This window comes from Cryptosporidium bovis (assembly GCF_009768925.1).
Source record: "Cryptosporidium bovis isolate 45015 chromosome Unknown contig_20, whole genome shotgun sequence".
Lineage (NCBI taxonomy): Eukaryota > Apicomplexa > Conoidasida > Eucoccidiorida > Cryptosporidiidae > Cryptosporidium > Cryptosporidium bovis.
In genome coordinates this window covers 41,720-54,187 of record NW_027125014.1, presented here as the reverse complement: position 1 = coordinate 54,187, position 12,468 = coordinate 41,720, and the positions used below count along the sequence as shown (strand labels likewise).

The window sequence follows — 12,468 nt, the reverse complement described above, 5'->3', positions numbered from 1 at the left end:
TGATTATAGTTTTGATTCGTTTCGTTTATTTAAAAAAATTCAATTTTTCTTGGAATGTTTTTTTGTTTCAGTAAACTTGGAATAAATTCATTCTTATTTTATGCCTCGAATATTTCATATTGAAATTTTGTTTTGTAAATGTTCAAGTTAAAATTATCATATAGCACCTTTTTTTTACATTTACACACAACATTGACTTATTTCAAAATCAAATATCATATTGTTTATTTATAAAACTAAAAATTTTGCATCTGAAACCCGTTATAAGTTAAACAACACTACTATTCAATTACTAATTATTTTCGTTGGTTTTCTTAATCATTATAACTAATATATAAATACAGATTTAAACATACTGCTTAATTATGGTGGTATAATTCAAAAAAAATTAAAAATAGGTAAATATATTCAGATAAAGATTACATAAAATAATTGTTTTCTAAGACCAATTTTTACATTATCAATTATTAGTGTAATATTACATTAATTAAGCCGAACAAGGGCGAAACAGGCTTACCAATCCTTTCTCTTTGTTATCAACAAACTATATAATATTGTTGAAATCTAGTAAATATTAATTTTTGAAATTTTGACTAAATATATTACATGTTTAATCGAGTACCTTTTTTTCAATATTTATATATGAATTATTTGTTCCTAGCATTATTGATTTATTAAAATAATCTCTGAAAATTAAATATCTGAATCATTTTTTTTAAGCTGATTAAAAAATAATTAATAATAGTGAATGAACTTATTTTGAAAGATTTTTTTCAAAAAATAATATTACTCTAAAAAAATATAAAAGTATGAAGTACTTTCTGTATTTCAAAGGTAATATTTTAAACAATTAATGTTATAAATTTTTATTGAACAATATTATTGAAAAATTCCAAAAAAATGTTTGTTAACAGCTCCAATAGGCATCTTTGTTGATATACCTTTTTCTAATATTCCAATATTATCTTAAGTGTGAGCAAAAATTATGTATGTTTTCCCTTTTTATGAGACAAATCTTTAGTTTTATTTATTGTTAAAATTTAGAGTATAAGTTCTGTATTGTAAATCATTAACAATGTAAATTTAACAATTTGGACTATTTGTGAAAACGAGCTCGCGACTTTTTTTATGAACTAGATGAAATTTTAAATACTTTAGGCTATTTTTCAATTAAAAACCCTTGAGACAAAAAACATCCACTATGACAAACATAATTATTGCAATAATTTCTTCTTTTTCTGAAAAGTGACAATATTTTATTTAACGGGCTAACAACGAAATACTTAAAGAATAAAAATATTATAAAACAAAATTTTTAGTAAATCTATATTTTTAACAACCAAAAAGAAGCAAAATTTTAGTTTAAGTAATTAATAACAGAAAAATCAACCTGGTGAAAGACTTGCCCTACTTTATTAAACAAAATGAAGTTTTATGGTGAAAAGAGCAAATTTTTTACCCTGTATGAACCATGACTTGTAATTATATCTCCTTTCCAGTATAAATCAAATATTGAATATTGAATATAAATATATATTTGAAACTAGATAAAAGTAAATCACTTGATAATCCAGTCTGATTAAAGTAAAATGGGTATGTAAATTTAAAGATACAATATTATTAAAAAAACTAAAACGCATCATTGTTATTTAAAAAACAGAATTTTTTAAAAAATATATACCAAAATAACATTGATTTTGTCATATGATTTGAATAAAAAGTATTAATTAAATAATCGTAATTTAAACAAATTAGGGTATTTGAGTGTCTAAATTTATTAAATTGATATATAAATTGACAAATTTAAGCAAATTCCATTTCAATAAATTATTACAGAATTATTAACTACTTTTAATACACTATTTCGTATACCTAGCTCCACGAAAAAATAAAATTTATTCATTTAATAATTATCAATTAACCAAATTTAACAACAGAACTCTTAATAAATACTTATTTAGTCAAACAGTCATATTGCTTAGTATTTTAAAGTACTTTTTATTTTAAACTGCTAAAAAAATAACAATTTCGTTTTCAGTTCTTATTTACGAAGGTTATGCTTAAAATTTGGAATATACATATTTAAATAGTAATCAGAACTTAAACAAATAATTTGAAGTATCGATTGTATTAAATAATATAAGGTGTTCGTAGTGTTAATTGTATTATCCAATAATAACATGTAATTAAATATAATGCAAATAGCAGCAAATTTCCCCCTGATACTTTAATAGAATAACTCTTTTAAATTTAAAACGAGTTATTTTGATTAATAAGGACAGTTTTAATAATTATAGAATCCTTTCATTTAAATTTTTCAAAGTAATCAAAAACTTTTTCTTTATTATATTTAGATTAATGTTGACAAGGCGGCTATAAATAATTAGGATTATTTTTCATAATGAATCTTATTATAATCAACTCAAAAGATGTCAACGAGGATTTGACTGTTTCTCTATCTACTCGTCAGTCAAATCATTGTATTGCAGTTTTGGATGTAAGTATAGGATCGAAGCTAAATGTAGGAGTAATGAATTCTGGCAAGGGGACTGCAACAGTAGTAGATATATCAAGTAATCTAGGGTCATACGACTTAAATAGATTTAATAAGAAAGACGACATAGGAAAAAGCGAAGGTATCATTGTTAGCAGAAGTAAAGAAAGGAAGTCTGTGTCAGAAATCAATTTAATAAATAACATGAAGTTCTCTGTAGTAATTAAACTTGATAGTCCATTTCACAGAGTTCCTTACACAGGTGAATACCCACTAATTGACCTAATTATTGCACTTCCAAGACCAAAGGTCTTTGAGAAAGTGATTCAATTTGCAACTACTGCTGGCACAGGGAGAATTTTTTTTGTCTGTACAAATAAATCAGAAAAATCATATTTGAATTCATCAAAAATGAAAAAAGAATCAATAGATGAAATAGTTCGACTCAGTCTCGAACAATCTTGTACTACACTTTGTCCTGAAATCTATGTATATGCTTCCTGGTTTTTTTTTCTCAAACACCTAAAGTAAGTTTTGTTATTTCAACTAAAATATAAAACAAAAAGTCATTTTATAGAACCCTTTTTTTAAGTAACAAAACCATCGGAATCGTAGGAGATGTCTCAGGAAATAAAAAAATAACAGAAGTTGGATTACAAAGTCATGACGGACCTGTTATCCTTGCCATTGGCCCAGAAGGAGGCTGGACTTCAAAAGAACTCGAAGATCTTGTTGAAAATGGTTTCAATGTAGTAAATGTTGGAGAGCGCATATTGAAAGTGGAGATGGCACTGATATCTCTGTTTTCAAAGGTATGTTTGAAATAAATAGTTCGTATTACATTAACCTTTAAAGACCGAGTTGCTTCTAACAGATATTGAATTGAGGAATGGGAGGGAAAAGCCGAAGAGAGATAAATATTGGATAAAACCTAACGAAGGTCCTGGTAAGTTTATTAAAGTATATCAAAGAGATGTCAACTGTTGCTAGGTGTTGTGGTATTACCTGTAAAAGGAAGGAAGTGGGAGAATAAATACTTATTTTCTCATCACCTCAAATTTAACGATGAAACTTAATTACATAGCAGTTAGGGGATAATTTTTTTTAAATGTTTTTACTCCCCTCTCTTCCCCCCCCCCCCCCCCCAGTTATAAATTGGGGTTGTTTATAAATAAATATAAATCAAGTGGATAGCTCCTTTAAAAAATTATGGGTTTGTTCCTTCCGGAATCACCGGAGCAATACGGGAAGAGAAAAAACGATATAAGTGACAACACTTGTGAATTTACCTTTTCCCCGAGAAGTGAAGTCGACTTTTTACTGAAATTGCAAAATACTGAAGATAAAATTATTAATGCTGAGCCCCAATATTTCAAATTTAAAAGTAATACTTTAGACGAGAACTTAACTGTAACCCCGGTGAGGAATACAGGTCCTAAATATGGGCTTAAATGCACAAGAATTCGGAACGAAACTCATCTAACACCAAAAATATATTTCAATGAAGACGTCATAAATACTGTTCCAAAAACGGTTGGTATATTTACTCATTCAGTAAGAAAACAATACAAGGATGATTCTGAAAACATTCACACAAAATTTGAATACTCTAAAGGGTCTCAAAAACAAAATATTCAAACTAAAGTTAAAAGTAAAACTTATTGTAATAAATGTAAACATTTGATTAAGGAAAAGTCAATGATGAACAAAACTAAAGACATGTTATCATCATTGTTTGTTTTTTTCTGTGATTTCCTACTTTGCCAACTTCCATCTACACTCATTTTATATAGCCTCGCATTATTTCTTTTACCGAATACTACTAAAGGGTAAATTTACTATTCAAGGAAATTCCTAGATTCATTTGGATTTATCATATTGTAAGCTTCCCTTCTACTCAGTGTGTTTGCAAACTTATCGATTAGTTCAGTTATGCTCTTCTTATCACCATCCTCAATTAGATTTAGATTAATTCTTTTCTCAGAAATCCACATATTCACTGCATTGGAAACCAGTGCATCCACGTCATCAATAGGGAGCCAGTGCTTCATTGAATCAAGAAATCTTAAGAGAGGTCTATTTGTTTGGTTTAATTCTATTAGGCATTTAGTTGTGTGTACTAGAACCTCTAAAAGAGGAACATCTAGAATCTCACAAGCTTTGAAGCCAAAAGAGAATTCGTTTTTTAGAAATAATTTTATGATGGTATCTCTTCTATCCTCATATTTTGGGCTTAGTATTGATAAATGTGAATTTTCCCTAATCAAATGAAAACTTATTGAATCTTGAAGTTCAATTAACCTAATTATTTTTTGTAATGAAGCTTGAGACAGTCCTCCCCATGGTGACGTATTTAAATTGTTCACTTGAACATCGCCTATAGAGTCTATGAGTATATTTTTCATTTTTCTGGAATAATTACTTGAATTGTGTGCTTTTGAGAATGGATTATATGTATATTCATGTTCTATGATTTGTAAATTTGATGTTAGATTTGGTGCCCTGGATTGTTTTTTAGTTGGTCCTATTTTAAGTCTTCTTCTCAATGACCAATCCGCAGCTGTAAAATGATGGAATGCTAAATTCAAATATCCGATTCTAGCATCAAAATTAACATGGTTAGTTAAAGAAAGATGGATTGCAATTGTACCCGCAATAGCATGTGAAATATCATGATTTAATGCTGTATAAATAATTGACATATACAACATTTCAAGTGCACCGTGATGCTCTAAGTATTTTTGAATTATTTGCCTGCATTTTCTAATTGTGATTGTTGCCCTTGGACCACCGTAAGGCAAGGCTTGATTCATTGAATCCATCAAATCCTCAAGTTGGTTAAGAGAGTGCGCTTTTTTAACAACCAATTCACAGTAAAGAACGTCAAATGATGTTATAACACTTTTTTTAGTTGAAAGACTGCTTCTATCGTTATTTACAAGAGATCTTGATTTAGAGTGCCCAAGTTCGAAGCTCCATCTAAGAATATACACCATTGTTTCCCACCAAAGATTCAATTTAACAAGTGAATTAATAATAGAAATATGATTTTGGTTATTTTGTAAAAGAATTTGATTAATCATATTATACTTAAAAATTCTATTATGAATTGATATCTTTTTCCGAAAATAGGAATGGTCGAACAAAGTTAGCATTCCTGTATGAACTTTCCGGGGTTTATCTTCTGTTAAAAAAATATTTCCTTTCAAAATGCTCAATATCTGTTCTAATGCTAAAACTGAAGTTGAAAGGCTTTGATTTCTACAAGCTCCTTGAAAAAATGATTCAAAAACTTGGGAAATAGTATAAATATTTAACCATTTTTGTAAGAAATCCACAATATTTATCTGCTTCCTGGGAATTTTTTTACTTAAGTTAAATAAATTATGATAAACATCAAACAATTTAACAATTTCATCATTAGATTTGATAATACCTGCAAAGTCTAGGGGAAGTTTGAACTTGTTATTTTTACCATTGTTATTTATTCTTATAACCCATGATATTGAAGTCAAAAAAATTTTAATGATCGATGAATTCAGTATCCCAAACCTTGATAAGAAGGAGTGTTCAATCAAATTTACCGTGTTATCATTAAATATTTCAATGGCAACATTCTTGAACTCTGATACTTTCCATTTGTTGAAAAATATTTCTAATATCATTTTATTCCTTGATTTTGAGGTGGTTCCTGTAATAATGTTATTTTGATATTTTGGATTAAAAGGCAAATTATTCAAGTTTAAACTCATATTTGAAAATACTATTGAATTATAAATTAGATTTCTTACACTCAAAAATGTATTATCAAGTTCATATAATTTTCTTTCACCTGATTTAGAAAAAATAATATTCAGATTTAAAATAGAGCTTCCTAGATCAACTTGATCAATAGAAATAATGTGATAAAGAGTATCATATTTTGGAGAAATAATATCCTTTAAACTTATACTTACCCCCGGAAGTCTAAACCATAATTCGAATAAGAGAGGGAGAGTGTTAATCATAATCGAGAAATTAAAGGAGCTAAAATTCTGTTCTCCCCATCTTAGTAATTTTATTATATTTTTAAAATATAGTCTTAATATTGAAAATTCATTACTGGTATTATTTAGAGCAGATTTCGAATTTGTCTTGTAAATAGTGCCAAAATATTTGTCTGTCAAATTTTTCTTTCCTTTATAATTATCAAATAAGTTGTAGTTGGTAAATTTGTTTTGCCTCAAATTTTTTAATCTTGAGAATGGATGTAAATTACTTGTATTCGCTCTCAAAGCTCCCTCCTCTTTAATCCATATAAATGACTCCCTGAAATTATGTTTAACCAATGAGTAAAATGATATATACTTTTTGAAAAAAATATTTAATATCGCCGAAAGTTCATCAGCAATCTTAAAAACAAAATTAAAAGTACTTTCATTCTTTGGAAGAAGTGAAAGTAATTTGATATTGAAACAAATATCATTATTATTTAACTTTATTAAAGGTTCAAAACCAACAGTAAATTCTTCCTCACTAACAATTGGAAATAGTTTAAAGCAATTGTATGGATTAGCCTGACCAAAAATTGCAGAAGTTTTAATTTTTTCTTTTAACGAAAACTCATCAATATTAATTCCGAACGACTCCTCAATGATATTGAGTAGAATTCGATCAGATTTAAAAAAAATATCAATTTCTCTTTCTAAAAACTCTAATATCTTGCAATTTCTTTCTAGTACACCTATTCTTAAAATTAGATAAGGGGAATACAAATAAATGTTTCTTATTTTTTTCAAGTTCAGTTCCTTTAATAACCTTAATGATAAAGAAATTGTTTTAAAGATGTTCACCCTATTAATATCTGAAGTGAGACTTTGAGAGGCAATTAGAGATTCAATGAACATGTATTTTTCTTCTGTATTGATCATTTTATTAAATAATTTCGCAACTGTTTCAAAATTTTGGATTTTCCTTGAAAATAAAGGATTAATTAGTTTAAACCCAGATTTTTCCAATATATAACAATCTTTTAAATTTGAAATTACATTATTTATTTCCAATATAAATTTATTGTCCTCGAAGTTTGAAATTGATTTTATTTCGTCAATGATGTCTTCTTCAAGAAATAATTTACCTAAAATGCTTTTCGTATATTCCTCCCCTCCATTTTCCTTCAGAACCCTGAATAATAAATTATCAGATATGAAATTTGCCAAGTTGAATAACTTTAACTCGATAAAGAAACTAATTATAGTTACAATACCTTTTGTTGAACTCCAATTTTTGATAATTTTTGACCATTTATCCCATATGAGGGCGTCACTAAATGAATTAATGTATTCAATGCAAAATTCTCTTATAACTGAAAAAATTGTGAACATATTGTCTTGAATAAATTCTATATTTTCATTTAAATATTGAATATTAGACCCATTAATTTTTGTCATGTTTTTTAAGGTTATATCTATTAAATCTAATAGTGAATTTGGATCAAACTCATTAATGAAATTAATTACTGTATTATAAACAAAAAATGGAAAAGAAGTTAAGTTAATATGTTTACTCCTATTTATAATATTACAAATTTCCCTGCAGGACCCAATTCCGATAATTTTTCTTGATAAATGATATAGTAACAAAAAAACTACAATATTTATCGATGAATTCAATGATAGTAAATCAAAACCTATTTCTATTTTACCAATTAGTGTTTCGGAAACATATATATCGTTTAAATTTATGTTATGTAAAACATCAACTAAATTCAACCATTTATCAAAATTATTGAGATAACTTGCAAAAATTAGGCTTTCTATTCCCACAAATACATCCGAATAATTTGATGAACTTATTTTTTCTCTGTTCATTTTCACTATTTTGTATTTATTGATTCTATGATCCATTAAATTACGCATTATTTGTGTATTATTTATATATCCACTTCCATCTATTTTGTACAATGCGAATTTCCAAATTTTAAAAGCAAAATCAACATTTAAAATCGGTAATATATTATGTACTATCAACCCGAATGAAACTGAATTATTGACAAAGTTAGAATAAAAGAATTCTAAATCACCATTAGAAATGTTATTTGGATCATCACTGAGTTTTAGATTGTTGATGGACTTAATAATCATGTGTAAAAAGTTTTCATTCATTAATGTTGATAACTTTTCACTTCCATTAATGTTCTTATGAAAAAAAGAATATGATATTATTTCTATTGGTTCTAGTGCTAAAATGGGTATAAATTCAATATCTTCAGAAAAACCAATTATTAGGTTCAATATTGCTTTTACATAAAGTAATACTGAATATAAATAGTTAATATTCCCATAATTTTCAAAGGTATTCAAGCTTTGGTTTATTATATTTGAAATATTTCCAAAATTACGTGGTGTTTCTGATTTATTCTTTGATGTTTCTACAAGACAACAAATTGATTGAGTAAGAGTAGTTGTGATTATTTTCCTACTCGAAATATAATCCAAGTGTGATTTAATATGAGAATCCTGTTGTGGTGAAATGTCTATTTCCAGGATGTATTTATTTAATGAAGTGGGTTTCCCAGATTTGAAAAAGATGTTCAGTTTGTTAAATGTTTTTCCAATTACTCTAATAACTGTCTTTTCAAGATACTTTATGACTTTTAATTCATAATTCCCAATCTTTTCATTAATTTTGTGTAAAGCCTGTGAATTTTCGTCGTTCTTTGAACCTGCTGAAATATAATAATCTATAGTAAGGCATAAATAATATAAATCAGGTGTAAATTTTATTAGGAATCCGATGTCGTTTTTTGGAGAAATTACCACATCCTTCAAAATAAATACTATAGAATCCATTAACTCAAGAATTGTTAAATGTTCACCCAACTTCACATATTGATGATTAATCTTTTCTGAAATAGCTCGAATTAGATTCAAAAAAATGTTGATTTTAGCAACTGTAGATATGTTTTTTATTAAAACCTGAAATATTATTTCATCTACAGTTAAATATTTCACTTCTTTTTTGACATTAGTGTTTCCAAAAATTAAACTAAAGGCCTTTTCATAATTTTGTATATGTAGCAATCTAACAATATTTATGGATGAAGAAATAATATTGTTTATATATTTAACATGTTCAATGCTTGAGTAATTTATTGTCTCAATGCAATTAATCAGTTCAAATTCTAACAAGCAAGAATACCAGGGTGAACTCCTATATACCTTTCTAAGCTTTACTCTCTCATCTCCAATACATAAATTGTGCGAAAAATTTTGCATACAAATGAGTGATTCTCCTGCTTTAAAAGCCTTAATGGGAATATGTATAATATCTTTGTACCACCATGTGAAGATTTGTATTTCGTTATTATCACTAGAATAGTTTGGTGCTTTAATTGGAATTGAATACAAAACAAATTCAACAAAAGATAAGTATTTTTCGAAGATATTTGTGATTATTTTTAACATTCGTAATTCATTAGTAACTGACAATCTATTGCACCAAATAAATAGGTAATAAAAAATAAATGAAAAAGAGTTCGGGGAAAAACTTCCATCTTTCATTGAAATTTTAATGACTAGCTCCTCGAAAGAAATTAATATTAAACAATAACACGAATAAATTAACTCTTCGTGGAATTTGCTTGAGTACAATCCTCCCAGTTCAATTGAAATATTTTGCATATGAGAACCAACAATAGAGTTACCTTTTTTAAAAATACTGGAGAATTCTTCGAAAATTAAGTATGATTTCAAACAATCACGTTCTTGGGTCAAAAGCTCTGCACCCATTCCGTTTGTTATTGGAAGTGAAGTTATTCCCGAAACAAATCCCTCGATCAACCTCCATTTAAAACCTTCAGCATCTTTATTCTCGTTAATAGTATCTATACAGCAACGAATTATTGATTTGCTTCTCACAATCCTTCTGAATATCACTTTTGTTGTACTTTCAAATAATTTATCATTCTCCAAATAATTTAATCTCAATCCTCTGGTAACCAATATAGAAATTATGAGTTGTCTCGATATTTCGTCTAATTTATTAACTAATAATTCATTTTCATTTGAAAAAGAGGCCTGAACTTCTCCAAGTCTAAATGGTAACCATAAACTCTTAATTAATCTCCAATTAAATATAGGATCTTCTTTCAGTCCGAGAAAAATATTCAATGGTCTAAAACTCGGGAAGAGTGTGTTTAACTTTCCAATCAAATCAAAGTTGCACTTTTCATATGTTTTTTTGGATAATATTTTCATTGCAAACGAAACGGGAGCTTCTTCGTATCTGTGTTTTATAACTTTAAGGTAGTTTAGAAATTCGCACCAATAAACTGGTCCATTCTCAAGTATTTCATAATCGAAAAGTTTTTCATTAAAAAATCGTTCGAAGAAAGTTTCTTTTAATTCCTTTCGATTAAATTTAGTTAGAGAAATAATCCCAAATGGAGAATCGAAACCAAAATATTCACGAGTCAATGAAATGTCGTTTTCAAGTATGATATTGAATAAAGAAATTTCCTTTGAACTCGAATTTAAAAACTCCCCAAAACAATCAATTGAATTGTTTATTAACCTTTCACCATTTATAATATTTTCCCAAATTCCCATAAATAAAAAGTCATTCCTGTAGAAAATAGTCTTTTTCATTCCTTTGAAGCCTAACATATTTGGACAAAAAGAATTATCATAACAAATATTTTCATACCTCTTGAGGATTTCAAAGTTGTTTTTCAAATATCTTATTAAAATTTGTTCACATAAATTGTACTTAAGAAAAAAATTTAACAAAGAATAAAATGAAAATATGAATAATAGTGGTTTTTCACACAAAACCAAATATTCTTCATCAGGATGGTCATTACATTCATTATTGCTTGCTTTATCACTAGAAAATAAAAATTTTAATTTAAGTTCACACAATAATTTATGAAAGTTATCTCTTAACAAATATATTGGTATGCTTTTTTCAATGTAATTAATAATAACTGAGAAACATGACTTTATTATTATCCACTGTATGCTTGTGCGAATAGATTTTAGAGAACTTATAAAAGTATTTTTTATACCAACAGATATATTTTCAATATCTAATACTATGCAATCCTCCATCATCAAATGTTTAGAAATGTGTCCAAATATTTTTGGTGAAGATATAGAATAACTAAGTAATCCACTTATTAAGTTTTTTAAAGAGAATGCATCTCGAAATTTCACTCCTAATTCATCAAAAAAATAAATAGACTTTATTGAGTATGAAGGTATTCTGCTTAAGTATGAAGGAATACACATTATTTTTGGTATAAACTTTAATTCATGTATGAAAAAATATTCCTTTGACGTATCTTGTTTAAATAAATTAAAGAAAATGTTGTAAAACAGTCTAATTTCTCTAATATTATTATAGTCAGTGTGCGTAAAAGAACCTCCAAGTATTAACTGTGTTAGTAACAAGTCCAACTCATTTCTTGGATCATTTTCAAAATCAATATTCTCCGTTAGGAACCGGAATTCTTTTATGCATGCAAAAATCAAATGGGCAGACGAAGGGATTGACGGTGAAAGTTGCCACTCTGGAGGTTGCCCATTCAGAATAATATATTTCAGCAACATATGTGCCTTTTTTGATTCAATGGAGGCTAGTTGGATTATAACTGATCTCCCAAGTTCGAACTGCCCTAGAGAAAAATAATTGCAGGCAAGTGAAAAAAGAATGTTTTCATTGTTATCTATGAAAAAACAAGGAATTTCACACTTATACTCCACAACATTGTTTTTTATTAATGGGAAAATAAGGTCGTCTCTCATAAAAAATACATTTCGTTTCATTTTTTATTCGAAAACAGAGGAAAATGCGTCTGCGCCATAGAGAATAAAAGGGCATTACCTAAGTGAATGTTTATAAATTAATAGATAATATCATCATTAATTTGAAGAAAAGTAACCAAGCATTAAAAAATACAGGGACAATTGTATTAGGAAGAATATGATTTTTTT

The 12,468-nt window shown here is 27.2% G+C and overlaps 3 protein-coding genes across 3 annotated transcripts; 2 read left to right on the top strand and 1 right to left on the bottom strand.

Moving 5' to 3' along the window:
• Window positions 1-2,401: 2,401 nt before the first annotated feature.
• FG379_001076 (uncharacterized protein) lies at window positions 2,402-3,527 on the top strand (the record flags this gene model as incomplete). The annotated part of the gene is made up of 4 exons (XM_067326679.1): window positions 2,402-3,021; window positions 3,072-3,306; window positions 3,350-3,440; window positions 3,466-3,527. The coding sequence occupies 4 exons, from the start codon at window positions 2,402-2,404 to the stop codon at window positions 3,525-3,527; spliced, it is 1,008 nt and encodes a 335-aa protein (XP_067184328.1).
• Window positions 3,528-3,703: 176 nt separating this feature from the next.
• Window positions 3,704-4,327, top strand: FG379_001065 (uncharacterized protein; the record flags this gene model as incomplete). Its single annotated transcript, XM_067326668.1, has 1 exon — window positions 3,704-4,327. One exon carries the CDS (start codon window positions 3,704-3,706, stop codon window positions 4,325-4,327), a length of 624 nt encoding a protein of 207 aa, XP_067184317.1.
• A 5-nt stretch (window positions 4,328-4,332) lies between these two features.
• Window positions 4,333-12,300, bottom strand: FG379_001054 (uncharacterized protein; the record flags this gene model as incomplete). Its single annotated transcript, XM_067326657.1, has 1 exon — window positions 4,333-12,300. The coding sequence occupies one exon, from the start codon at window positions 12,298-12,300 to the stop codon at window positions 4,333-4,335; it is 7,968 nt and encodes a 2,655-aa protein (XP_067184306.1).
• Between the last annotated feature and the right edge of the window lie 168 nt (window positions 12,301-12,468).